This window comes from Podarcis gaigeae (assembly GCF_964106915.1).
Source record: "Podarcis gaigeae genome assembly, chromosome: 1".
Classification (NCBI taxonomy): Eukaryota; Metazoa; Chordata; class Lepidosauria; order Squamata; family Lacertidae; genus Podarcis; species Podarcis gaigeae.
The window spans coordinates 39,785,291-39,812,045 of NC_139678.1; the positions used below are offsets into that span (position 1 = coordinate 39,785,291).

Consider the following 26,755-nt stretch of genomic DNA (forward strand, 5'->3'; position numbering starts at 1 on the left):
TGCCTTTAAAAGGCAAGGGCAAAATTGTGGGGGATTTTTTTTTTTAAGTGCAGAACCTGTTAGTTTTTAATAAGATTCCCTTCCTTTCTTATTTTTAAAAAATGCAAACCCAGAAGCGAAGATGACAGGCAAGGCTGGCAGCAGGCAGGGTTGAAAAGCCCACAATGGAAGAGGAGGCTTGATGTGTGATGTGGATGTCCTGCGGTCAGGCAGAAGGGGAAATGTTACAGATACGGAGCAAAAGGAAAAGCAGAGCCCTACCTGCAGGCCGGATTCCCATGTGCTGCTGACCATCCAGTACAAAGCTTCCCATTGGCTGACCCTCTGGACTATACGCTGCTCCTTGGCTCACTGAAGGATCAAGAAGAAAACCTGATTGTAGTCAATCGTGGACACAGAGGAAAAAAGAAGAGAAGACATACCAAACAATCAGCAACTGTTCCAGTCTCAACACTGAAACGCTATAAACAAAAATTTGCCTGTCATGTTCAGAACAAACCTGCACTGATTGTGGACCAGGGCTACACAATAAAAGAATATTGCAGAGGATGGGTGGGATGATAAAGAAAACCAGGAATTTAAATCCACTTTGCTACTTACCTTCAACGTAAAACAGTGCAATAAGCACTGCTTAGGGATTTCTAATTAGTATAGAAAGCGTATTCCATGGTCTGAATTGGAATATGGCAGTTTGTGCCGCAGTTCACTGTGTTTGTGCTTATTACTATTTTTAAAGCAAGCAAGCTATCCTCTCATTACTCTGTCCACCTTTTATACGTACACAAAATATGCTGAACATGCTTTATTTTTGTTTTGTTTTTAATCAGAGTTAATTGCTTTGGTTTTTATCCTGCCACATATTTATGGAAAAGAAATTCACTGCTACACATAAAGATTTCTCCCACAGGATTGATAACCTTTCCAGACTTTTAAAGTGAAGCAGCAGGCAAAATTCCCATCAAGTTAAAGCCCAGTTATCACAACATGGAGAACTGCTTTATCCAGTAACTTAATTGCAGAAGCTACAACTCCCTAGCAAGCTGAGGAAATGCATATTGCACTGTAAAGTGAATACTACTTGGCTCTTTGTAGTTTTGAACTTATATCGCCAGTATTTTAAAAGGGTGGAAGAACATGCTTGGCAGAATTTTAATGGTAAAATATTTGGTGCATTAAGTAACTGAAAGTAATAAAATTTAAATATTTTTGGCAGTATTGTAGCATGTCCCAGGCATTAGTAGCATATTGTGAATAGTCAAAGCAAATGAATGGATACAATGAGTTTTACAGCTAGCCTTACAGCAGTGAAAGCAATGCATGCACCAAGGAGTTGTGGGTAGCAAGAAAATGAGATTGTCCTGCTGATTGGATGCAGAAAAGCAATGAGCAATTCAAGTGCTCCCAGTCAAACAAACTGCTTGTGGCACTAGTACTTGTACCCAATTACCAATTCAGAGAGAAAATAAAAAGCAGTTTCAGCAGAGTCAGGGTGGGAAATCTCCAATTAGCACCAATTAGTGAAGTTGCTTCCTATAGCGGAATTCTGGGGACATAAGAAGAAGAAAATCTCCCAGAATGCCTATTGGAAGCATTTATTTACCAGGTGAAGGGATTCCTGAAGAATAACTTGATGAGGATTTGTGCCTGTGGGACTTGAATACAGATACTACTTGGAACTTGCCTGCTCGATTTGACTGGTCAATCATAGGCTGTACTATTCTTCTTCTGGCATTAATAAACCTGAAACAGAACACAAAGTATAGAAATCTGATTGTCTGTTTAGTGCTGTACTTAAAAAAAAAATTCTTTTATTAGACCCCCACTTTCTTCCTCATGGCAGGGTTGCAGTACAGAAAACCGCATTAAAAACAAAAACAACATTCCAGGTTAGAAAACTACTTGTCAGGAAATAATGAATCACACATAAAAATATGCACAATTTAACACTTGATTTTACTTCAAAAGCAAGATTATCTGGCCATCTAAAAACCCAGTTAAAGGATTGTGGAATATTTTATTTTTATTTTTTGTCCTAGGCAATTCAGCTGCCATTGCAGCTGTCCATAAATGAGGACCAGGCTTTGCTATTCTGTGCTTTCACAAGGTATTGTTAGGTCAGCAAAGCCATCAATTAGGCTGTCTGAAGTTTTATCACCAGCACAGCAGCAATAAGTGCTGGCCCAGAAAGAACTTCTGCTCTTCTACAACTCCTGCAGTTTAAGCCTGTAAAGTCAAGGGTCATTTGGAGGTCAGTGCCAGCTGGGGGCGACCTTTTCAACCAAGAGTGGGACACCCAGGGCAGAGAGCATAAGGCAACATCCAACCATAAACCGGGGCACCTTTCAACTTGATAGAAAGAGGGAATTGCAGGTACATGTGTTTATTATTAGGCCCAAAATAACTTCTTCTCCAATCAGGTACCATAACTAAAGCAGTGTCCGAGTCATCTGAATGCTAGGTAAAGCCCATTATTTGGCAAGGGAAGCCTGGATTTAATTTTGTGGGTAATCCAAAAATAAGTGCTTGCATATTTCCCCATTAAGTTAATGCATAACAACCCACATCAGATAATATTGTTCAAACTAACCCCAGTGAAATGATCCCCCCCAAAAAATGTTTCTTAATTGCACAGTTTAGTTAAGGCCATTTTCTATAATTCACAAGACCCACTTGTTTTGATCTCTATTGTTTTTATCTTCGTTCTCTGTGTTTTTAGAGAACATTAGTAGTTACGTTCAGGGTTTGTCCAGTATTGTCATTCATTCCTCAGCTAAATGACCCTTAAGAACTGCTAATGATCATTAGCGATTCCTGATAGTCTAAACATACCCATCGCCTCAAACTTAGCTTATTTGTATCATATAAATTAATAACGATTTCAGTGAGCTTCACATAAAACCCATGATTATTAAAAGTTTGTAAGGTACTAGAATCTATCATTTGGGGTTTGGACATAGTCACTGCTCTTCTTCCAGGTTAAGTCCACTTTACAGTAATAGACACCTTTGAAATTAACTCTTCTAATTGTAAGCTAGTGGGAATGTCATTTAGTAGATGATGCATAAATGCTCAAAAGACTACATAGGCTACTTTGCATCTTTTTGTTTACACATTGCTCAATACACCCATTGTAAAAAAATAAAATAATACACTGCCTTATAATTAGTCAAAAGCAAATGCTAGGCATTTAAGACTGTTTTTATAACTTGCTCCTCTAGGTAATAGTGATTTCTGTCACTGAGGCTATATTCCTAACATAACACTGTGAATTCAAGGCATATTTCTGTCCTCCAAGACAAAGGTCTTTGATAGGGCTTAATTTGCTTAGCTGCTTTCCAGTAATGTTGCTACACTGACCAAACAGGGACTGACCTGAGCCTTCTGCAGCTAGCATGCCTTTTATCAGCTGAAGTTAACACCAACAGAGATTAACAGAAAAGCCTGATAAGACTGTTTTCTCTTCAATGAGCTTCTAATGATGTATGCAGATGGCAAGGTTTAAGGAATGAAACAAGCATGTACTGTACTTGGATTGGTAACACACAACAGATTCTCCTCCACTTTGAGCCTTGCTGACCCTTGCTTTCTTCAACCTAGCCACTCATAAGGTAAATTAAATTGCTTTTTCAGTTTTTATTTCAGCTCCAACCACTTTTTATTATTTACATCTGGTGGTCTCCTTATTTATGTCCCTTTCCACTTCCTTACAACACTCCCTTACTCACAGGACTGCAATGCATTATGGTTCTTCATTCTCAGCAGGAGAACACTACACTGTCTTCAAACAAATAATTAAGGGGAAGGTTAAAGGGGTTCACCTAAAGGTCATATCTTTGGAAACTCGTCAGAATGTATACATTAATTTAAAAGGGGGGGCATCCTCTTTAAGATTTTTTTTTTTAAAGGGAGTTTACACAACAATACAGAAGACTTGGACAATTCATAATCCTTTGACCAAAGGGATACAAAACTGGCTTTTATGAACATACACAATTAAAAACCCTAGCCTGTGGGGCTAATGTTAATTAATTCAACAGGTCAACAGGACAGAAACTTGGGAAGAGGATTTTGAAAATCTGCTCGGCACTTGTGTATTCTGTGCATGTGCCAGTCACACATTTCCTAAAATGTAACACACCAACACACACACACACACACACACACACACACACACACACACAGAGGGGGGACGGACTGGCCCAGAATTTATCTGCGTGAGAGCTGCTAATTGATTCAACAGATATTTTTTGAGGAAACAGTGGGAGACCTAGGTCAGTGGTTCTCAAATTTGGGGCAGGCCCCCCTGGGCGTACAAGTCATCTGGAAGGGGGTATTCAAAGTTCCAGGGAGGGAGATGATTCCACAAGATGCAGAACAAAAGCCACTTGCTTCCAAACAACAAACATTTTAATACTGGAGTCACCAAAACTGCTGTACGAACCAGGGAACCTGAAAAGAAGCCCACAGAAGCTTCCGGGCTCAGGAAATCGTCATTCTGCCTTGAGTGGCTGATTTTAGGAGGAAGACAATGTTCTAGATGTCTTCTAATGCCAACATGAGAAGTGCACCCTAGTTCACAGATTTTGGGACTACAACTCCCATCATCCCTAGCTAACAGGACTAGTGGTCAGGGATGATGGGAGTTGTAGTCCCAAAACATCTGGAGGGCTGAATTTGCCTATGCCTGGTCTATGGACCTAACTCAAACCCAGCTAAAAGACATGGGATGATCACCAATGAAGCCAACTAGAACTTGGTGGCTTGGATGAAGGTGATACCCTGCAAACATGAATAAGTAGTCTACTGAAGTAACCATAGATGATTCTGGGAATAATTTTATTTCTCCATTCTGAAAAAGAATACCTGCTGCTTGTTGAAGAACAGATGTTGAAGTGGTAATTCAAGGAAATGGTGAAAGGGATAAAAGTGTCAAGTGAAAGTGAAAGTGAGAATCCAGTGATCCAGGATAAAAGGATCCCAGGTATTAACAATGTTTAATAATATTGAACTAAAGAGCTGGATGAAATGGTGAGAGAATCAAAGGTTCCACTTGGAAGAACTCATGGCTTGATCTAGTTTCAAAGGACATCAGAGGTGTATTGGCAATCCATAAAAAAACACATAAAAAGTAATTCTCACCCCAAGAGGAGAAAATAGCACAATTGTACAGGTTGGTACTATGATAAAGGGCACTGATGTATTGCACCCTCTATTTCCCCTACACCGACAGTAATGTATCCCTCACCAGTATTATTAAAATTCACAAAAGTAGTTAAGATGCTTAACAGGAAAATGTCACATGGGGAAGAAGTCTTTAAAAGCTGATCTGCCATTGGAGATTTGTTTCCTCCCACCATTGAGACTCATGCTCTTCCTATGTACCACTCAGAGAATTTGACCATATTTGCTGCCTACTTTTAAGCAGAACAGAAATGCTGCATTGCTGGTGGTACGGTAGGTATCCTATCACACAGCCTTAGGTACAGTAGACACCACTTGCAGCTGTCCTTTGATGACATGGCTGTAGAAATCAGCAGTAATGGCACTGCAGAAAGAAGTGTAGATGCCAACATTATGTGTATCAGTACTAATGATGCTTGGAAGTGCTATGGTCAGAATGAATGCTGATTGTGCTACAGGCATTCACACCAATGAAATTGTTGCAAGTGGATCTGGTGAAAACTTGACAGTTATGAGTGACGAGTCCTAGGAATGGTGTTCAATGTCTGTAATGGATAATATGAATCCCAAACAGGATCTTAAGAAATCACATCCAAGTAAGTATAGAAGTAGAAACAAAAGCTGGCCTATATGAAGAACAGAAGGATCTCTCAGCCCATTTTCCACAATAAGTGATTTCCCCCCTTTGATTTACTAAAATTTGAATTAAGATCAACAACTTAATTGTTCATGAGCCACTGAATAGCCTTCAAAAGGGTTATTACTTTTAACCATTACCATCATTAGATACTAATCAGAAACTTATACATGGCATTTTCTGAATTCCTTTTCCATTGCCCCCTAGTTTTAATTCAAGTGGAGCCTTTGGAGATATTCATTTTCCAGCACTAAAAGAGGGAAAGGATTATTTTTTGTTCATGAATAGTAGTGTGCGAAAATGGTGATAATTCATTCACAATATGTAAGAAGCATTTTTCCTCAGGTTTTTGTTCCAGCTCACTGTATGGCACTGACATTTTCAGTAGAGGGCTGGCATGACTTAAGCATGCAAAACAAATCCAAATTTGTTCACTTTTAATGGAAAAATTAATCTTTGGCCAACTGACATTTCAAAATTTGGAATGTACATATGACATGGGTCCTGCTGAGAAATTTAATCATTTTCAAATTGAATCAAATCCATTTTTTATTAAAAAGTCACCCTATTTTTCAGCAAAACACTTATGCTAAAATTTAAATGGTCATAGTGCATGAGGAAAGAACTGTAGTATTTTATTTTAAAGATATCATAGATTTGAATAGAAAAAGCTTCTGAATTATATGTGAAACCTTTGTGTGCCCAATCTTCATGAGCTCTTACCCCACCACACTCCATTTGTAAGTGAAGCAAGAACATAAATTTCTTTGCCACATTTGGTTATAAACAGATTCACTCACATAATTAAAACAGTTATTCCTGGACTGTAATCCTGGAGTGGGATTCAACTAACTTTTACTCAGAGTACATCCATTGAAATTAATAAACCTAACTAAGATAGGCCCTTAATTTCAATGGTTCTACCTTGAGTAGGTTTAGCTGACTAACACCCCTAAACACATTTACCATGGTTGCTTTGCCTATGCCCCATTGGTTTTCCTTGGTGCCTTGACATAATTTGAACATTGTGTTGAATATATTGAATATTGAATAAAGGCAGTCTGTGAGCTGATTTCTGAATCTTTCTCTTAGAAACATAGAAGGTTGGGCATTTACCCAATACTCCAACTGACTCATACAAATTAATGCAGCTGTGTCTGGGAACAGTCTTGCATGGTGATCTTGTGCCATAAAACCACACATTACCATGGCGAAAAGAAAGGAAGCGTGTATGGTTTTCACATTTCTAGTAATCATAAATATAAGGCATTTTCATTTACATTATTTGGGGAATTGTGCTTCCACATTCATTTATACCACAATCCTATGTATGTTTTTTCAGAAATAAATCCCAGTCTTCAATGGAACTTACTTTTGAGTACAATAAATAAGAATACCGTTGTGAGATTGATGCACTTGATGCTGAAAAGTTCCAATGAAATCTTCTGTGCCCAATATAGCACCCAACAGTTTTCTATACCTATGTAGCCATACTGACCCTTGGTCATCTTGCTATGGTAACCTATGGTGAGCTCTTTGTCAAAAACAACTTATTTCACAAAATGTCAGGCTAACATCATTTGATGACTCTGCTATGCAAAAGAAAATAATTAAATAGACCCTAAGCTACTTGTTGAAATACTGTACACACACTTTCTAAAATGAAAATTGAGATTCCAAGAGTTCTTTTCCAGGTAACAAATATTCAATTTCATGTGAATTTCTTTTCATGCAGAATCCAAGCTGATGAACAGCATTTGGCATGAGCTATTATGGCTACTTGGTAATATTTTGACAGGCTTAAGCATTTGCAAACCATATATTGTTCTGATGCGCTTAACATGGCATAGAGTAAATCTGTTAAACGTTCATAGATATTTGTCTATGTGTTATTATATTTGCAGGGTATTATGGCACTTTGAAACATGTAAATCCTAGGGGCCCACTCCCCCAACACCCTATCTACTACAGGAAATATGCAATTTTCACTTCAGGAAACTAAAACTCATATATTTATTGCATCTATAACTGACAAATTCCAGGACTGTCTTGTTCAGCTGATTTGCTTCTTCTGAAACACAAACATGAAATTTAATCTCTCTTCTTTTGGCACATATTTGTAATGATAGTAGTGTTACTAGTGGAGGTTTCCCTTCACAGTAGTCATGAATATTGTGCATTCTATGAAGCCATAATGGCTATACAGCATGTATTTTAGAAAGGTAAAGGTAAAGGGACCCCTGACCATTAGGTCCAGTCGTGACCAACTCTGGGGTTGCGGGGCTCATCTTGCTTTACTGGCCAAGGGAGCTGGCGTACAGCTTCCAGGTCATGTGGCCAGCATGACTAAGCCGCTTCTGGTGAACCAGAGCAGCACATGGAAACACCATTTACCTTCCCACTGGAGCGGTCCCTATTTATCTACTTGCACTTTGACATGCTTTTGAACTGCTAGGTTGGCAGGAGCAGGGACTGAGCAACGGGAGCTCACCCCGTCACAGGGATTCGAACTACTGACCTTCTGATTGGCAAGTCCTAGGCTCTGTGGTTTAACCCACAGCGCCACCTGCGTCCCTTTATGTATTTTAGAACAGGCAACCAAATATTTCTTGTACTAAAAAGGAATACTTGAGGCTGAATCTGCTTGTGTATGGTGCCTGGTATTGAAGAAACCTCAGGAATGATTGCCGGACAGGTACTATTCATGCATTCTCCAAGCCAAGAGTCCACATAATTGGGCTGGCCTTGGTTGGTCAATCATTATTTGTGGTTTCCAGAGACACCACCTTTTCCCCAAGTCGTCTGCACACTCCAGGATTTGAAAGCAGTATCAGTCTCCAAAGCCTGGTATGAAGTTGAGAGGCTGACCCCTTCCCTTCCCTTAAGTTCTCTATGCAGGCCAGAGAACACGAGAGTGGTGCAGGGTATCACTCTCCTACACCCTGCAGGATCTATTTCTCCTGGACTTTTGTTTCTATGATGTGTGAAGAGCTTGGGGGGTAAACATTGCATCCTTTATTCTGTTTAAGCAACTAGGAAAAGGTGGTCACCAGGAAGAGAATCATGGTCCTAACTAGCCACATTTCAATCAGTGTGCAAAGTTGAACAACATTCTACATGCAGCTTCCCCTACTGAGTGCAAGCACATTGAGGTATATGCCTTGTTCATTTTAAGTGAACTGTATAATTTCACATTGTGAAGTTTTAAGGACCTGGACGAATATTTTGGGTGCATCCAAAGAGCTACCCTTAGACATACTTAAAGAAATTTGGGTTTGCCTTGTGTGTGGGGGGGCATTTCTTTTGAATAACAACTCTCAATACCATATCCCAATTCTTCTTCTTTTTTTAAGTATCATTATTTGCAAAAGGAGTGTGGAATGGGTGCACGATTTGAAAAAAACTAGCCCAGCATGCAGAACTGGTTGAACATGGCTCTTTGGACACAGGGCTTTGCGTATGAAAGATATCTATGCCACATCTTTCCAGTGACTCAGAATAACACCAAGTTTCCCTCCCAATAATACAAACAACTTGCGAGGAGTTATTTTTTTCATTGGTACTGTGGGAATTAACCCCCTGCCTTCCTCTTTACCATTCTCTTCGATCTTGCTTGGGGGCTACAGCAGCAGCAACTATTTATTTACAGAATTAACAACATGTGTAGCTTGGCCCTAAATGTGTGATTTTTTAGTGGCCTACAGAAGAGGCTTTTCTGGAATAGTACTGGATATGAATAGTACTGGAATACAAAATATTAAATTAACGGTTTTAGTTTAATTTACAGTATACAGTGTATTTTATACCTTTCAAACAATCCTTAATTATTAAACACACATTTCTTTTTCCTGGCTGAAATCTACTAATCTCAGTTCATTTCATTCTTTTCTCTCAATAGAATTACGGTAGGTATCCATTTCCATGTATATAGTTTTATAACAAAGGATGATACACATATTTCTTTAGGATGACTGTGCCATACCAGGCTACACGGCATTCTTTCGGTTCGTATATTTAAAGCTGCTTTAAATCACTTGGCTACAAACCAGTCCAAAAGGCTATTAAGTAAAGAATACTTAAAAGTCAGAGAAAGTTAGAAGATTTCATTTACTTGAAACACTTTTTACTGAAAATTTTGTGGGCATTCAAAAAAAGATTAGGATACCTTAACAATGGCAACGACTGATTCATGACTAGATGGGCACTATACTCTCTTATGGTACCAAAGTGTCTTATGATACCACAGATGGTCAATGCAAAATAACAACTACTTCTTCTTCTTCTTCTTCTTCTTCTTCTTCTTCTTCTTCTTCTTCTTCTTCTTCTTCTTCTTCTTTTTCTAACTTATACTTCTGTAGTGCCTGCACTAAAGAAAATACTAGTATCCCCTGTGATAGTATGCCTACAAAAACATCATTTGTTTAGGGTGGGGTTTTTTTGGTTTTGTTCTAAAGCACTACAAAGTTCCAAAATTCCTATTATGGCAATATTTTTATTATACCAACCAAAATGTAATAAAATTGTGTGCAAACTTTTGAGTTCACAAGAACTCTTTATCAGGCTATTTCCCACTTCTTATGAGTCAATGTTGACAAATGGACAGAATTGCCCACCTGTCAATTGCTACCTATCATAGTACAAAGCAGGTTGCCAGAACCACTGATCAATGGCAACTTTATTTGATAACCTGCTTTTAGTGTCAATCAACTGATTGGTGCTAGGAGTGCATTTTCAAAGTCATCACTGGCAGTTCCAGGGAGTCCCTTTGAAGTACTTTTGGTGCACTAAGGAGTTTCTAATAGGGAAACATAGTACAGTCCTAAATTGGGCATTCCTAAGCTTCCCTTGGACCTGTTCCTATATAATTGAGTTTATTTTGCCTTATTTTAGTGAAGAGGGAAGAATGGGACTGGTATATATCTGAAAAAGATATGAGAATGTAGGCAATATCGACATTTTTACTGCAATGCATCCGAGCGAGCTTGGGTTAATATGCTTCCATTTTTAATCCTGTTGAATGCTTTTATAAATATTTGTATAGTTCCTTCAGCCTAAATGTTTAATATCAGATGTGAGAGGTATTTCTAGGTATTTAAAGCCACCATGTGTTCTTGGACTGGGCTATTATTATTATTATTATTATTATTATTATTATTATTATTATTGCAATACAAAAATATGTATCATAATAACAGACAAAAGCAGTGTAACCCCCCCACCCCGCACATAATGCAGTAACCCTGCCCTCCCACTGCAATGGAAATTGTGAGACACAAAATGTATACATTTCCTACAAGAGAGACATAAAACTTTGATTCACAAAGTGAAAAGAAGAATATTATTTTTTGAAACAAACCAACAAAATGTAATCAGCTTCATGTAGCAAGGGCCAGGTTTAGGATTCAGAGAACTGAGCTATAGTTAGCTTAGTGTACACAGCTAAAATGAAATTTACACAAAACATACGGACTTGGCAAAACCACTCCCCTAGCTTTTTTTTTGCTCTTTTGGCCAAGATTCAAGCATGGATACATTCCTACATATTTGCATCAGGAAACCATTGAAAGGCATATGTTGAGTGCCGAAATGCTACCTAGTTTTTTAAAATGAAATTTTAAACTCCAAATCTGAATTTCTGTCAGCAACATTAAAATGTGGAAAAGAAAATGCACATTTGCCTCTCAAAATCTGGTCCAGCTCTATGCATTTTTCAAGTCCTTTTCCTGCATCTCTTGTACCAATATGTTCACTCATAACACCAGATAGACAGGTTCCCAGTGACCTCTGCCAACATATATACTAGGAAGCCATGAGATGGAGCCAAACTGTAGGGTTCTGTGTAGGACTCAATGAAGTTAGGTGAAACAATTCCTGGAAATATGGTGTGCAGCAGAACCCTACACATTATTTACTTGGACGTAATCCCACTATTTAATAGGATTTAATCCCAAATCAATGTGCACTAGATTGAATCTTTAGGCTATAGTCCTATATAAACTTACCTGGGAATCTTACTGAATTCAGTGGGGCTTACTTCTGAGTAGACATGTATAGGATTATGCTGTTATATTAGTGTCCCAGTTTTAACAGGAACATATATGTGCCATATACTCTGTCTCAAACGAAAGACTTTTAAGACAAACACTGCTAATAAATTGTCTAACTATAACATGCTGTGGAATTCTGATAGCTATTTAATGTATAGGTGCTTCTTTTTTATTTTCTGGCAGTTTTAAAAAAACTGAACAGCACAATGCTACGTGTGTCTACTCAAAAGTAAGTCCCGCTGTGTTTACTGGTGATTGTTCCCAGGAAAGTATGAATACAATTGCAGCCTAATATAGCTATAAGACTGAACAGTACAAGTCCATTTTGCATTAAAATTATAATAATATAATGGAATAATCCACCATCCTGGATTATAAATATACTGTGAATCCCCACAGTGAATAAATAACCAGTTGCAGAAATAAATAAATCTCCTAATATTAAGTGTAATAAAGAATTGCTACTACAGAAAGACATTGACAGACACCGATTTCCGTTATGAGCTTTCAATAATTTTTAACCTATGTAGAAAATTATTTTTTATTTCCCCTGGAAATCTGAATGGTAATAAACACTATTCTGTGAATGTAATCACATCTGATGCCACATAACAAAACATCTCAGCAGGTCATGTTTTCCAAAGTAATGTCTGCTTCCTTTCTATAATGCCATTAGATTATTCATAAGCAGTTATTTATCACACTGTAAGAGAGATCTTTCATAGGTACTTGAAAGGAAGGGAGGAGACAAACAGAAAGAGTTCCTTAGCTATTCACATCTTAAAGATAAAATGCTAAATCAATAGACATGTTGTAGTATATTGCCTCATCCTGCACATGATTTATTGCAGATGAGAATCAACTAGAAACCGAATTACTTTGAAAGTTTTACTGCTGATGTTAAAATTCCAGGTCTGTATACATACATTTTATAGAGGCACTAAGTACAGCTTTTGCAAATTTGAAACCTATTTTGAGGTTATGTACATTGGAATAACCACTGCATAAAACAGAGACCTTTCATATAATTCTTAAACTGACCACTCAACCATTTATGTTGCTGTCATAGCTTAAATTTCTGGGAGCGGAAACGCATATTTTTGTAGCATTTAGGCAAATTATTGGCAATTGTTCTTATTCCAAACCAGATTAGGTTTTTGAATGTTTTATATAAACAATTATAAAGGGATATTCATTTTCAAAGCTAGTATCTGTTTGCTTTTTGGTATTTATGATGAAATTTAAAAGCACTTTCAGAGGAAAATAAGCTTAGTAATAACTTTTCCCAAATGTGTAAGCATGCTTAGAAACAACCTGCTAGATACATTTGAAGAGATCAAGGTGCTCTTGCATGTCTTGTATTATAGGTATCTCTGATTAGCTTGTCATCTACTCTGAAGAAGATGTAGCCCAATTCTCCTATGCTGTATAGCAGGCCAGCTGTTAGCTGTCTGTCAAGCACCTAAAGTGGACAAGTAGTCCAGGAGCAAAAATGTCACTCCTTTGATCTGGCAAGGAGCAGCTGCTGATTTATAGAGTAGGACTTTGTTCTTCCGTTCTATTTTACTTTCTTTCCTAAGGCAGAACCACAAAATCCAGGAGGAAAAAAAAGTGCCGTTCTCTGCAACATCAACAAGCTCTGACAACTGCAACAGGGTTTTTCTTGGCCCTAACAAAGCTCTCAGGCATCTCCTTTGACGCTCACCTTTCCCTCCCCCCTTCTTCTTTTTGCAATGCGGTAGTTATTGTTTAATTCAGCTTCTGTAAATGGAATGGACTGTGGCCAGCAAGCCTGGGGCATAAACACACCTGTATGAAAGAAGTCTTATTGTAGCAACCATCTACATCCAACCTGCACATGCACTGCTGGTTCTTGAGTTCAGAAGCTATGCTCCATTTTCCTGACAGCAAATTTTGCCCTAAGTAAACTATGCTTTTTGTATCCACTGTCCTGTCTTGACCATGCTTGTGCATTTTTCCATAGCTATTAAAATCTTCAAATCTGAAGGCAAAAGGATTAAGGCATGGAAATATATATTTTACCTGCCTGTCAACTCAGTGGACTTCAGGAAATTTGTTATGAACATCCCCAAGTCTTTCAAATCTATCGCCAACACCAACAAAAAGTAACTCCATGCTGAAAAATTGACGTGTATTGATCTTTAAGGTGTTCATGCTGGTTTAGGGACATGGTTAATATACTAGCAGCCACAAGCAGGTAATGATACAGAATTGATTTATTATGGATTATTGGGGGAAAGAACTTTATAAGGAGTTGGTTCTAATACAATAAAAATATTGAAACTATGACCTGGCTTGACCCCTTAGGGTCAGCTGGTTTAAGAAACAGATCACCTTTTATGAGGTGCTGAGTGATCCTCTTTCTCCTCTAGAAGTTAAAGAGCACTATTTAAAGAAATTCCTTTATAGGAATCAGGCTCTTAATATCTTTATTGGCTGTTCTTGATTTTTAAAGCCACGGATTTTAAAGTTACAGAATTGAGCATTGCAGAGAAGTTGGACACAAACCATATATATATATATATGGATCATGACTAACTTAAGTGTCATTGATTTCCATGGGTCTAAGTAGTCTGGATCTAATCCTACAAATGAACAACTATAGGGACAAGCTATTTACTTTCCTAGAGATGAAGGGAAAAGTTTTAGGAAGACTAGACAGGTAAACAAAGAGATACAACAGCCATAATGATTTCTCAACGTGTGACAATTTTTCAGATGTGTATGTGCATGTTATCCTTTTCAGTCTTAGATATCTTATTTGTTTCAAAAGAAGGCAGAAAAATAAATTAAGTATAGCAGTGGGTTAAGCCCCCCAAAGGCAATTCAGTAGAATTCTTTGCAGTGTTCACCAGAACCTAGTCTGGTCCCCAGCAGTAAGGAATTGTCACTATGGTATAAAAGTCACGTGGAACTCTTATGCATAGAGGTTCTACCCCTTGCTTCATTGGAGAGTTTCCCCTCCACTGAAATTAATGGGAAAGACTTTGCAGGCGATGTAACTCTATACATATTAGAGCACCCCATTAGTATCTGAGATATCCTTTGATATCTGCCAATTTTGCATCTCCTTTGGGAAAGCCATCAACTCTTGAGGCCAGTAGATGTTTACCTCCACCAACCTCTCAATTATTGTTCCCTGAGTCTTCTGAGTGCCAGTAAGTCCCCTCATTTCTTTAGAAATCTTGGTCACTTAACCTGACATAAAGCAGTAATATTTGCATAGATCCCCTTTGCTTCATTTATGCTCCGCAAAATATAGTGTTGATTCATCACCAGAAACAAATAAAAAGGACAGGTTCACAAGAAGTAGTGTAGCATAGTGTAGACTGAGCTATGCATTAGGAAGCCTATGGTTCAAATCTCACCTCTGCTATGCATGGTTCAGGTAGCATTAGTAAGCTGTTGTGTGACATCAGGTGCTAGACATGGGCATAGCCAAGAAGAAGAAGAAGAGTTTGGATTTGATATCCCGCCTTTACTCCCTTTAAGGAGTCTCAAAGCGGCTAACAATCTCCTTTCCCTTCCTCCCCCACAACAAACACTCTGTGAGGTGAGTGGGGCTGAGAGACTTCAAAGAAGTGTGACTAGCCCAAGGTCACCCAGCAGCTGCATGTGGAGGAGCGGAGACGCAAACCCGGTTCCCCAGATTACGAGACTACGCTCTTAACCACTACACCACACTGGCTCTCAGTGAGGGGGGGCAGGGAGGGGCAGCTGCCCCCTAAATCTATAACAATCAATAAAAATACATAGCAAACTGAGGTTCTGTCCCCCCAACAAAAGGCCTGCCCCCTAACAAAAATCCTGGCTACACCCATGGTGCTAGTCATATTCATAGTAGACATATAGAAATAAATTCACTTAACTTAAATCTATTGATTTCAGTGGGTCTGCTCTGAGTATGACTACCACTAAATATTACTGACTGTCTCATTCAATGACCCATCATCTGCAATAAAGCCATTTATTGATTGCATTTACTATCTGCCCTTCATCACACAGTTGCAGGGCATGGCACGTAAATAAATATACAGATCTAAAATACACAACAGCAAAAAGATATAAAAATAATTTAAAACCACATTAAATAACATCTCAAGGAAGGAGGTGACCATATTCAATTAAACCAGTTCTTCTTCCCCTAAAAGGTCTAGGGGCAAAGGGGTGCCTCTTCATCTGTCAATGAAAAGCATATCATTTCACTGCAAGATGTAGCTTAGAGAGGATGGCACTGCATAGGCTATCACATAGAAAGACTCTCTCATGTGCTGTTGTCTCTAAAACTTTGCTAGGTAGTGTGTCACAAGGAGGTGGTGGAGCCACAGTTGATCCTAATACCCAGCCACGTTGATATAAGAGAAGACATTCCTCCAGAAGTTATTTAGGGCTAACTGCCCAGCCCTACAGGCTAATGCTTTGTACACTAGCACACCCTATATATATGTGAAATAACAGCGACAACAACAGAAATGACAAAAAGATAAAGTTAGTGGAAACCACTAGAGAAACTTTGCATTAAAAGCTACAGCTTTGAAAGTTATAGCAGTTATAAGAACTCTGACCCATGATATGAAATAATGCACCATTTGCTGATTCTACTGAAATTTGACTTTAAAACAAGAGTAAAAGTAGAATTTAGTATTTTTTTTTCTGAGTCAAAGCAAAAAGTAAAGCAAAAGGTAGGGTTCATGATCAGAAGCATTACAAGTAAATTTGGGTGAACTATTTTAGCAATAACTGTGAAAACGTATACAGAAACATTGGTAAGTACTTGTGAAAAATGCTCAGTGAACCAAACAGGTTCATACATTTTTGTTGAACAGGAACCCTTCATTCTGCATTGGAAAACTGTTTTCAAAACTGAGAGGTTGTGAAATGCTGGGCAGGGGGTGGGGGGCAGTGGTAAATTGCTCAGAGTTTGTAAATTAAAAATTGCACTGGGCTAACAAGCCATTTCTGTGAGCCTTTTTGGATTCTGTCCACTATTTTTGTTTTTAACACAAATGAAATGCAGGAGCAGGTTTCCACTCAGCCAATGTGTTTCTTTTTATGTTTGGGGCGCACTGGTATGTGCATCATAATGCTCGTTCATAACTTGTTTGATTGGATATGTATTTTTGTGGGGGTAGGTTTCCCCTCCTAGGTCACTGGTTATTGTGCATTACTATACCTGAATTGGGATCATGGGCAATTTATATTGATAGAGTACTCACAGGGCAATCCTAAGTATGCTTACATAGAAATAAGTCCTACACCTAGGGCTTACACCTGGGACTTACATCTAGGCAAGTGTGTATAGGATTGCTTCAATACCTTAAAAATTATATTATAGAGTGAAGACATAAAAATACACCATCTCAAGCATGGTATCTGAGTAAGGCAGTTTTGGGGGCCTTTGGACTAAAAAGTGATAGACAGTGGTACTCGGGTTACAGACACTTCAGGTTACAGTCGCTTCAAGTTACAGACTCCGCTAACCCTGAAGTAGTACCTCGGGTTAAGAACTTTGCTTCAGGATAAGAACAGAAATCGTGCGGCGGTGGCATGGCAGCAGCGGGAGGCCCCATTAGCTAAAGTGGTGCTTCAGGTTAAGAACAGTTTCAGGTTAAGAACGGACCTCTGGAAGGAACTAAGTTCTTAACCAGAGGTACCACTGTATAAACAACAACCATACCAGTTAATAAGTTATACTGAATTAAATTGCAATGCATTAAAAAGGAAATGCAAAGGAATGCAAAGATTTATCTCACTGAAAAATTTAAAAATCCTTTGTGAACATAAGAGTTAGATCAGCTGGCAAAGGGGGATTTGTTTCTCCTCCTCTCGTATCTTCAGTAGTTGTTCTATTCTCTGCTCTTTTCAGTGCAACTATATTATTATCCACAAAATTTTTAGCATCATCGTAATCATAAAATATATATTTTATATCTTTATAAATCACCAGAGGCTTAGCAGAATCCAGTAATGCCACATCTGCTTTAATCCTAGTAAATTCTAGCCTGAGAGAGTCTAGTAAGTGGGATATGTCACCACGTTTCCTGAAAGATTCAGGAAATACATCATCTCCTTGATTCCTGAAAATGCAAAACAAATACAACAAAGAGCAATTGGCAGAAGGAAAGCTGGTACACTTACAGTGCAATCCTAAACATGTTTACTCAGAAGTCAGTGTTAAACAAATTCAATGGGATTTACTTCTAAGTAGACATGCACAGAATTGCTGTAAATGTATAGTTTGTATAGGGATTAACAAACAGGTATTACTATCTCTGTCATACAAAGATCTCTTGATCACCTGTTTATTCTGCCAGTGCTGCTGTTTGAAGATAGGTAAACTTCTTGCGCCCTGAACCTACCACATATTCTTGAGCTGATGCCCAAATTCAGCTGTTCAGATGCAAGCACAAATCTACCTACCTCACTACCAGTGCTAACCAGTCACATTAATTTAACTATATAAGCAGAGGTGATCTAACCTAAAGAGATCATGCTCAGCCTTTTTGCTGCTGACTTAAAGTTAAAGTTGTATAGAGGGTAATATAGGATATAATGGACAATGTCAAATATTGTAAATGAGATTGAGGTCTTGCCCTACATGCAAACAAGGTGGCAAATAGAATATGTAAACCAGGTAAGCAGGTACAGCACCAAACACAACATGAGCAGCAAGAAGGGACAGTCTTGCTCTATAAGGATTGAACCTCATTGGCCATGCACCCTACTCAACAATCTGCCGATTCTGAATATCTGTACCTGATGTTGGGGACATGAGACAGGATGGAATTCCATTGGTATACTATCCACATCAGCGCCTAACTATACCCCTGCCTGAAGTATCAGCAGACAGTCTCAAACACGATTGAGGACTCTGACGTTGGTGGTCCTGGGAGCTTTAATATGCATGCTGAGGCTCTTTTTGGGGAGCATCTGAAAATTTCATGACCTCCATGGCAACCACAGGACTGTCTCAAGTTACCTGGACAGGATAAATTTAGCAGGATACAATTTGGACTTGATTTTCTGCAGTGGAAGGGGGGGCGGAATGATCCGTGCATGAGGAAGCCAATAAAGACTACATTGTCATGGTCAGATCATTACTTGATTCATGCTTGACCTGATCATGTTTGACCTACAGGTTACCTGTAACTTCTGCAGGGATGGAAAACTGGTTCTGATGGTTGATTCCTGAAGACTAATGAATCCAGACAGTTTTTTGAGGTCTCCTGGAGATTTTCCTGAAGCCATTGGTACTACTGAGACCTTGGTCTCTGCATTAAATAAGGGGATGCCTGAGGCCATCAATATCCATTTCTCCCAAACCTCCTCAATCCAGCTGTAGAGGCATGTTGACTCCTTAATATTATGAGGAGCTGAGGGCAATTAAATGTTTGGGTCAACAGCTAAATTGCAAATGGTGGAAGACACGTAGTGAATATGATCGGATACAGGTGAAAATCCAAGAGAGTTTTTCAAGTGGGAAAGGCCCTCCTTTGCATCCTGAATTGGCTGTGGCTAGGATAGAGTATTGGATTACTGAGATGGTCAATGCCTAGCTAAAAGAGTGTGTGATCTTCAATGTCCTAAAAAGTGAAGACTTTATTGAAGAAACCTATTTTGGAGTCAGTGATCTGGGATAACTACTACTACCAAGTGATTTCTGGAGTACACTAATTATTTAGAACCATTCAATCCAGTTTCAGGCCTGAGTTTTAAACAGAAACAACTCTGGTCATCCTGGTAGGCGAGTTACATTGGGAAATGGGTATGTGGAAGAGGAATATTAGAGTGTTGACCTCAGAAGGTGGTGCTGGGGATATTTTTGTTCCAATCTGTGGCCTTCCACTTACAGGGTGACTCAGGTCTCTATTCTGCTCTATGCCTTTGAGTATCTACATGACATTGCTGGGTGACATCATCACTGCACCATCTGTTACAGGTGGCAGTGGTAGCTAGGAGTTCCTTTTATTAACTTAAACAAATACACCAGTTGTAATATGCTCTAGAGAGAATGGATCTAGCCTCAGTTATTCACTGTCAAGGTTGCCTCATCTGCAAACAACATCTCTCAGGTAAAAACCCACCACACTTTTGTCTTGGCATGAAGATGTGCCAGGTTGAACAGACCCCATCGCTTCTCGAATGGAAGTACATACTGTCTTCTGTTGAGCTGAAGGCATAGGAGAACAACAGGGAGAAGAATATGCCAAAGAAAGTTGGGGTGAGAACACAGCCCTGTTTCACACCACTCTTTATCGGAAAGGCATTTGAGGATGAACTGTCATACTGGATGGTGCCGTCCATCAGATCTATGAAGGTGGTGTACAAGGGTGTCTCTGCCCCAGGCATTTCTCCTGCAGCTGGTGCAGTGAGAAAATCATGTTGACTGTTGACTTCTGAGCTCTAAAGCCACAGTGGGATAGACCCTATCAGTGAGTATCTATAATCTGTTGAGAACTACACAGACAAAAGGCTTTCCTCACATAGCTTTTTATCGATAAGTACCGTATTTTTTCGTCTATAAGATGCCCCTATTTATAAGATGCACCCTATGTTGGGGGGGACTCAGATTTAAGAAAATGAGGAGAGATGTATCTGTGTATAAGATGCCCCCTAATTTTTGACATTGGGGGGGGGGACTAGTCTTATACACGGAAAAATACGGTATATTTTGCTGGTATTAATTGACCTAGTTCTGAATTATTTTGCTTTAATGTTATTGTTCCAAATTGTAGCTATTTATTGGTACAGTTGTTCTACTGATATTTTATTGTTATGGATTCATAATGCTTCTGCATTTCTGCTTGGTATCTTTCTTCTGTATTTCTGTTTGGTATTCTATGGTGGTTATATTTTATTTTTTAAATACTGTGATTCTTTATATGATGGAGACCTCCTTGTGAGGGCTTGGACTTAAAAGTGGTCCCAAAGGATTTTAAATACACAAACAAATAAGAGAATGAATGTACAACATGATAAAAAAAATGGGGAAAGGGCAGCACAGATAAATTTTGCAAACAGAGAATGATTCTGCTGGCTCAAAATGATGAAAGAGAGGGATATGCAGGACTGGCCACCATATTCAGAGGGTGGGAAAATTCTGTATTTGTTATACCATTTAAATGTATACAAATATAAAATTGTCCATTGTCTTAACATTGAAATATTTTAATTTTTTTAAAAGGAAAAGCAACGAGGAGAAAACATAGTGGAAATGTGTTTGAGGATGCCCAAGAGACTAATTTATTGCTAATATATTTGTCAATTCTATTTCCCAAGTTTTAAGTCCGTCAGTATAAAGTGACAATGTGTAAAACATTAACTTATTTTCATGAGTGCACCACTTACTGGGAGAGCTTGTTAGTCAAAACAATCTACTTAATGTTTGCTATAGAAGTTGCATGTAGCAACTTCTCACAGCAATTCGGACTCCCAAACCCCTGTTGGCAGTCCGTACTCTTTTACATAAGGCTTGAATTCTGTGAAGTGCATTTATGTTCCTGGCTACTTATCAGTGCAGTCCTATATACTTTCTCAAAAGTAAGCCTCACAGAGTTCAGTGGAGCTGTCCCCAGATTGTCTTTTTGATTGTATGTGGTCTTTAACAGGAATAAGATTCTTATTTCTTTATGTCCCTGAACACATTTTACACAGGCCCGCAGAAACATTATACTCAGCGTTATTTGAGTGCCCACTGATTTCTCATAGCTGTATGCACATCCTTTCCTTTGTCTAAATTTAATGTTCTGAACCACAGGGATTTAAAAGAGCAAAATAGAAGTAGGGACCAACAGAGGCACTTTAATAATTATGCTACACCAGAGGCCCTCATATGTCTGAATCCCACACGGCAACTTGTTGTTAATTCAGTGTTGGATATCTTTTATTTTTTACACATTTTATTGGCCATCAACTTACAACTGATATCTTTTTCTGGTTAAACAGTAAATGTGCTGTTAGTTTTAGTTGTATACAGTGGTACCTCAGGTTAAGTATTTAATTCGTTCCAGAGGTCTGTTCTTAACCTGAAACTGTTCTTAACCTGAAGCACCACTTTAGCTAATGGGGCGGGCCTCCTGCTGCCGCCGCGCTGCCGGAGCCTGATTTCTGTTCTTATGCTGAAGCAAAGTTCCTAACCTGAAGCACTGTTTCTGGGTTAGCAGAGTGTGTAACCTGAAGCGTATGTAACCTGAGGTACCACTGTATTCCTAATATTTCTGCTCAAGATGGCACTTGTGTTGCAAGGACACATCATTCTCCTGCAATGTAGGTAGAGAATGGTTTCCAGTATGAATTTTGCATCACATCTCACCAATGTACACCCATTAGTCCTGTAACTGAATGTGGTTGTGTACGTTATCACAGGTCAGTCCTCTTGAACGCACCATTTATAAGCCCTAGAATTCATGCTAAAATACAAAGACGCCAACATTTAAGTAGGCATGTTTAATCTACAAATAATGTGTGCTATAATAGTTTTGCAACAATGCCAAGATATTTAACAGATATCAATATTTCAACCATTGTCTGCCCTTGATATAGAGCACCTAAGAAAACCAGTGTTTACTTAGAACAGCTTTAAACACTACTTGGCCCCAAAATTCTCTAGAAAAGGTCAGCATGGGTGAAGGGCTTGCTTTCTATAAGCAATCCTGTCATTCAGACTAACAGCAGTGATTCACTCGCAGGAGGGAAAAAATGGCTCTATTGTTGGACTTATTGACTCCAGGGAGGACAGCTACTCTATTATTACCATAGAGTGCTCACAACCTGAGCTCTGTGTTGGTCCACTTAAAATTACTATTTGCTGTGAAGGATTGGCAAAGCAATTCTTAAAATGATGGGGTGAAAGTAGGAGAAGCTCCACCAGGAGCTTTTCTTTTCCTTTAAGCAGGAGTGAGCAATGCACGATTCTTTCTGAGCCTGACCCACTTATTACCTTTTGTTCAGTTGTCTTTATTAACATATTAACTGACTAGATTGCCTTTAGAAATAAATAAATGCATTTCATTAGGTAATTATATCACAATAGCCTCTTATTAGGAAGGACGCAATGTTCAACCCAAACACTAAAATATATACAACCTGATGGTCACAGTATATGCAGTACACAAATATACAGTACAAACATACAAAAGTCTGTAAACCTAAGGGCATTTGTGCAAATTACAAACTTTCATAGCTTTCAATCATTTAGGTGTTTAAAAAAAATTAATTAAGCAGATGCCAAAATTACCACTGTTTCCTAATTTGGTTGATGTTCACACCTCAGTGATGTTGCATGATAGTGCATATGCATCACTGATATTCAAAACATAATTGTTTGCTATTGAACAAAAGCAGTGGCAATGGTATTCTCCTATATAATTTTCTCCTAAATTACTTAGATTTGCAATGCTTTCCCCCATGATGGCATTTTAAAACTGAACCAAAGAAAGCAAAGTGGACAATTAAAAGAAGAGGAGATGAGAGTGTATAAGAACATTTTCAGTACAGTGGTATATAGAAAGGTGAAGCAAACAGGCTAATCAGAATTTGTTTCCTATTAAAATTATCTTGAAGTTTGAAATCAAGCACCATGAAAGCTTGTCACCTTGCTTATAGATTTAAACAGTAGTACATTTTTCTGTCATATCTGTAAATGAAGGAATGCAAACTTTACCCCCTGCCCCAAAGTTTGCTTATTGTCTTTGAAATCCCTTCCTCACAAAAGCTTCGGCTGTCAAGAGGTTGCAAATGAAAAGTCAATACTGGCGCTGTTATGTCATATTACATCCCTTAGGCGATAAAGCTGAGTTTGCTCAGTATTTGGGGTTGATTTTTGTTTTTGCAGCTTTAGCATTCTGCCTGCACACCTGCCTTCGTTATGATCCATTAAAAGACTTTTCATTACAAATAAGTCCAAGAAAGTTCAAAATGTGGAATTTTCTATTACTTAATTCTGCTTTGTTTTCCTTGACAAACCATATCATCTGAAAAGTAGGATCATGATACAGTATAAAATATTTAATTAAAATACATGCATTTTTAGTATACTAGTTCAATATTAATACCATCGTGGACTTGAAAGGTAAATAGTCTGACCTAGTATAATGCAGCTTCCTTTGTTCCTAACCTAACAGATTAATTGTCTAAATACTGTGAGGTAGTTTTTGTACCATCATGAAGTGCTCAATTCTGAATATCTTAATGTTTGAAAATAGCACATTTCTATAGCATAAAATGACTACAAACTCTAGAACTTGGAATTTACAACTTTCATTTCCTCAATAGCAGCTTCCATGCCATATGCCAACTACAGTGGTACCTCGGGTTAAGAACTTAATTCGTTCCAGAGGTCCGTACTTAACCTGAAACTGTTCTTAACCTGAAGCACCACTTTAGCTAATGGGGCGTCCTGTTGCCGCCTCGCCGCCGCACTGCTGGAGCACGATTTCTGTTGTCATCCTGAAGCAAAGTTCTTAACCTGAGGTACTATTTCTGGGTTAGCGGAGTCTGTAACCTGAAGCATATGTAGCCTGAAGCGCATGTAACCTGAGGTACCACTATACTTTTGAAACTCAGAAGTTTCAAACTAGTTTGTAATTTGGCATTTTGGTTGGATGTTCAAAGGTGAGTGGGGAGGCAGGGGAAGAAAAAAATGTTCAACTGGTGTTTGCAAGTTCCTAAGCATGTATAAAATGCCTGTCTGCATTGTGGTTGTATATTTTAAAAAAACATCTTGTTTCTGTATATTAACGATTGCCCAAGAATGAGAAGGTAGCTACAGAGCTTGTACACAGCCCAAGAAGAAAGTATAAGTTCTGCACACAGTTGGTATATAGTCCTAATTTTCCAGACTTGACAGCTGTAATAAACCTTAACCTCTACTTCCCCAACTTTCCTCAAGTGCAGCTTAAAATTCCACATGTGTTATACCATCTAACGAACCAGCCATTAAAACGAAGCCACAGATCTATATCAATAGATTAGGAGGAAAATAAGTGTGAAGTAAATGGAAGTGCATTCTGGAATGACAGCAAGGGGACGAAAGCCGATGATCATCAGTTTACAAAAGGAGATATATGAGCTAACATATTCTACACACCACCTCAATACATACAGTATAGCAAAATCCAAGTAGAAAATAAGACTGATAATAATGGAACTGAACACATGAACTGTCATGCAAAGGCTAAACATGCCACAACACAGGCATTGTGTACAGTATTTTCCTCTGATTTTAAATAGGTACAGCAGCTAAGCAAATATTTGGTATTGTAGGCTATATATAATAATAATAATAATAATTTTTTATTTATACCCCGCCCTCCCCAGCCAAGGCCAGGCTCAGAGCGGCTTACAAACAATAATAAAAACAAGAAGAATGATTACAACTTAAAAACAAAAATAAAATACACCATTAAAATAATGGAACATTAAAATATTAAAATGTAGCCTCGTCACAGGAGGAGAAGGAAAAGAAAAGAAAAGAAGAGAGAGAGAGAGAGAGAGAGAGAGAGAGAGAGAGAGGGAGGGAATCAAATTGGCTCCAAGCCAAAGGCCAGGCAGAACAACTCTGTCTTACAGGCCCTGCGGAAAGAAATCAGATCCTGCAGGGCCCTGGTCTCATGAGGCAGAGCGTTCCACCAGGCCAGAGCCAGAGTTGAAAAGGCCCTGGCTCTGGTTGAAGCCAATCTAACTTCCTTAGGGCCTGGGACCACTAGGGTGTTGCTATTTATGGACCTTGAGGCTCTCCGTGGGGCATACCAGGAGAGGCGGTCCCGTAGGTACGAGGGTCCTAGGCCGTGAAGGGCTTTAAAGGTCAAAAGCAGCACCTTAAATCTGACCCTGTACTCCACCGGGAGCCAGTGCAGCTTGAAAAGCACTGGGTGAATATGCTCCCATGGCAGAGACCCCGTGAGGAGCCTCGCTGCAGCATTCTGTACCCGCTGGAGTTTCTGGGACAGCTTCAAGGGCAGCCCCGCGTAGAGCGAGTTACAGTAGTCAAGCCTGGAGATGACCGTCGCATGGATCACTGTGGCCAAGTCATATATGAGCCCCATCCCTACCTATCTTATTATCATTTATACAGGGATGCTGCGACTTGCTGCCTGTACAAAGTAGTAAAACCATCTTTTTTCTTGATGTTCATGTGAACTTCCTTAATGTCAAGCAAAGGGATCCTGGCACACTGAAGGTAGAGTGGCCTAATTTGAACATCACGCCAAACCATGGTTTAGCATCAAATGAATGAGCCTAGGCAAGTCTTGGGATTGCTTGCTCCTCCTCCCCTCCCATACAACCAGAGGAAGGAGGATGGAAGCTTCTTTCTGCTTTTTTAGACTCAAGTTGGCTTAGTTAATGTTAACCGCAGTTTATTAACTTAAATGACAAAGTGCAGTTAAGCCAGGCATAGGCAAACTTGGCCCTCCTCATGTTTTTGGCCTACAACTCACATGATCCCTAGCGAACAGGACCAGTGGTCAGGGATGATGGGAACTGTAGTCCCAAAACATCTGGAGGGCCGAGTTTGCCTATGTCTGAGTTAAGCAGATGTGGAAACAAGCTTCTAAACTTTTTTCCCTGGTAGCATGGGGAGAAGAGAAGTGGAAAGGACCGCACCAGCCCAAGACTTTGCTTGGGCTCTTTTCTGGCAGTAACAATTAAACCATGGTTTAGAATTACATGTGAACAGCCCAATGGGACTTACTTCTGAGTAAACCTACTGAAGAACAGCTGAACATCATTTGAAAAGTTAGCTTGTATACTCTGGATGCAGCGGTTTCAGAAAATAAAAATAATGTGCAATGAGAGAAGAGAGACCATTATAATACAATCTATTGTAATCTACACAGAGGTTCCTATTTTAAAGGTTTGCAATCTTATT

General features: G+C 38.9%; 1 protein-coding gene across 18 annotated transcripts in view; it reads right to left on the bottom strand.

The window, feature by feature from the left end:
• The window catches only part of MEIS2 (Meis homeobox 2), a 227,168-nt gene that overhangs the window by 4,794 nt on the left and 195,619 nt on the right, over positions 1-26,755 (bottom strand). For 12 of the 18 annotated variants that reach the window (XM_083744816.1, XM_083744806.1, XM_083744802.1 and 9 more), the window contains 2 exons: positions 1,682-1,740; positions 262-372 (listed from right to left, as the gene is read on the bottom strand). In XM_083744816.1, the coding sequence (XP_083600942.1) occupies positions 262-372; positions 1,682-1,740 (170 nt within the window). The remainder of the gene's footprint in view (positions 1-261; positions 373-1,681; positions 1,741-26,755) is intronic. The other 6 variants (XM_083744817.1, XM_083744808.1, XM_083744813.1 and 3 more) reach the window with 1 other exon arrangement.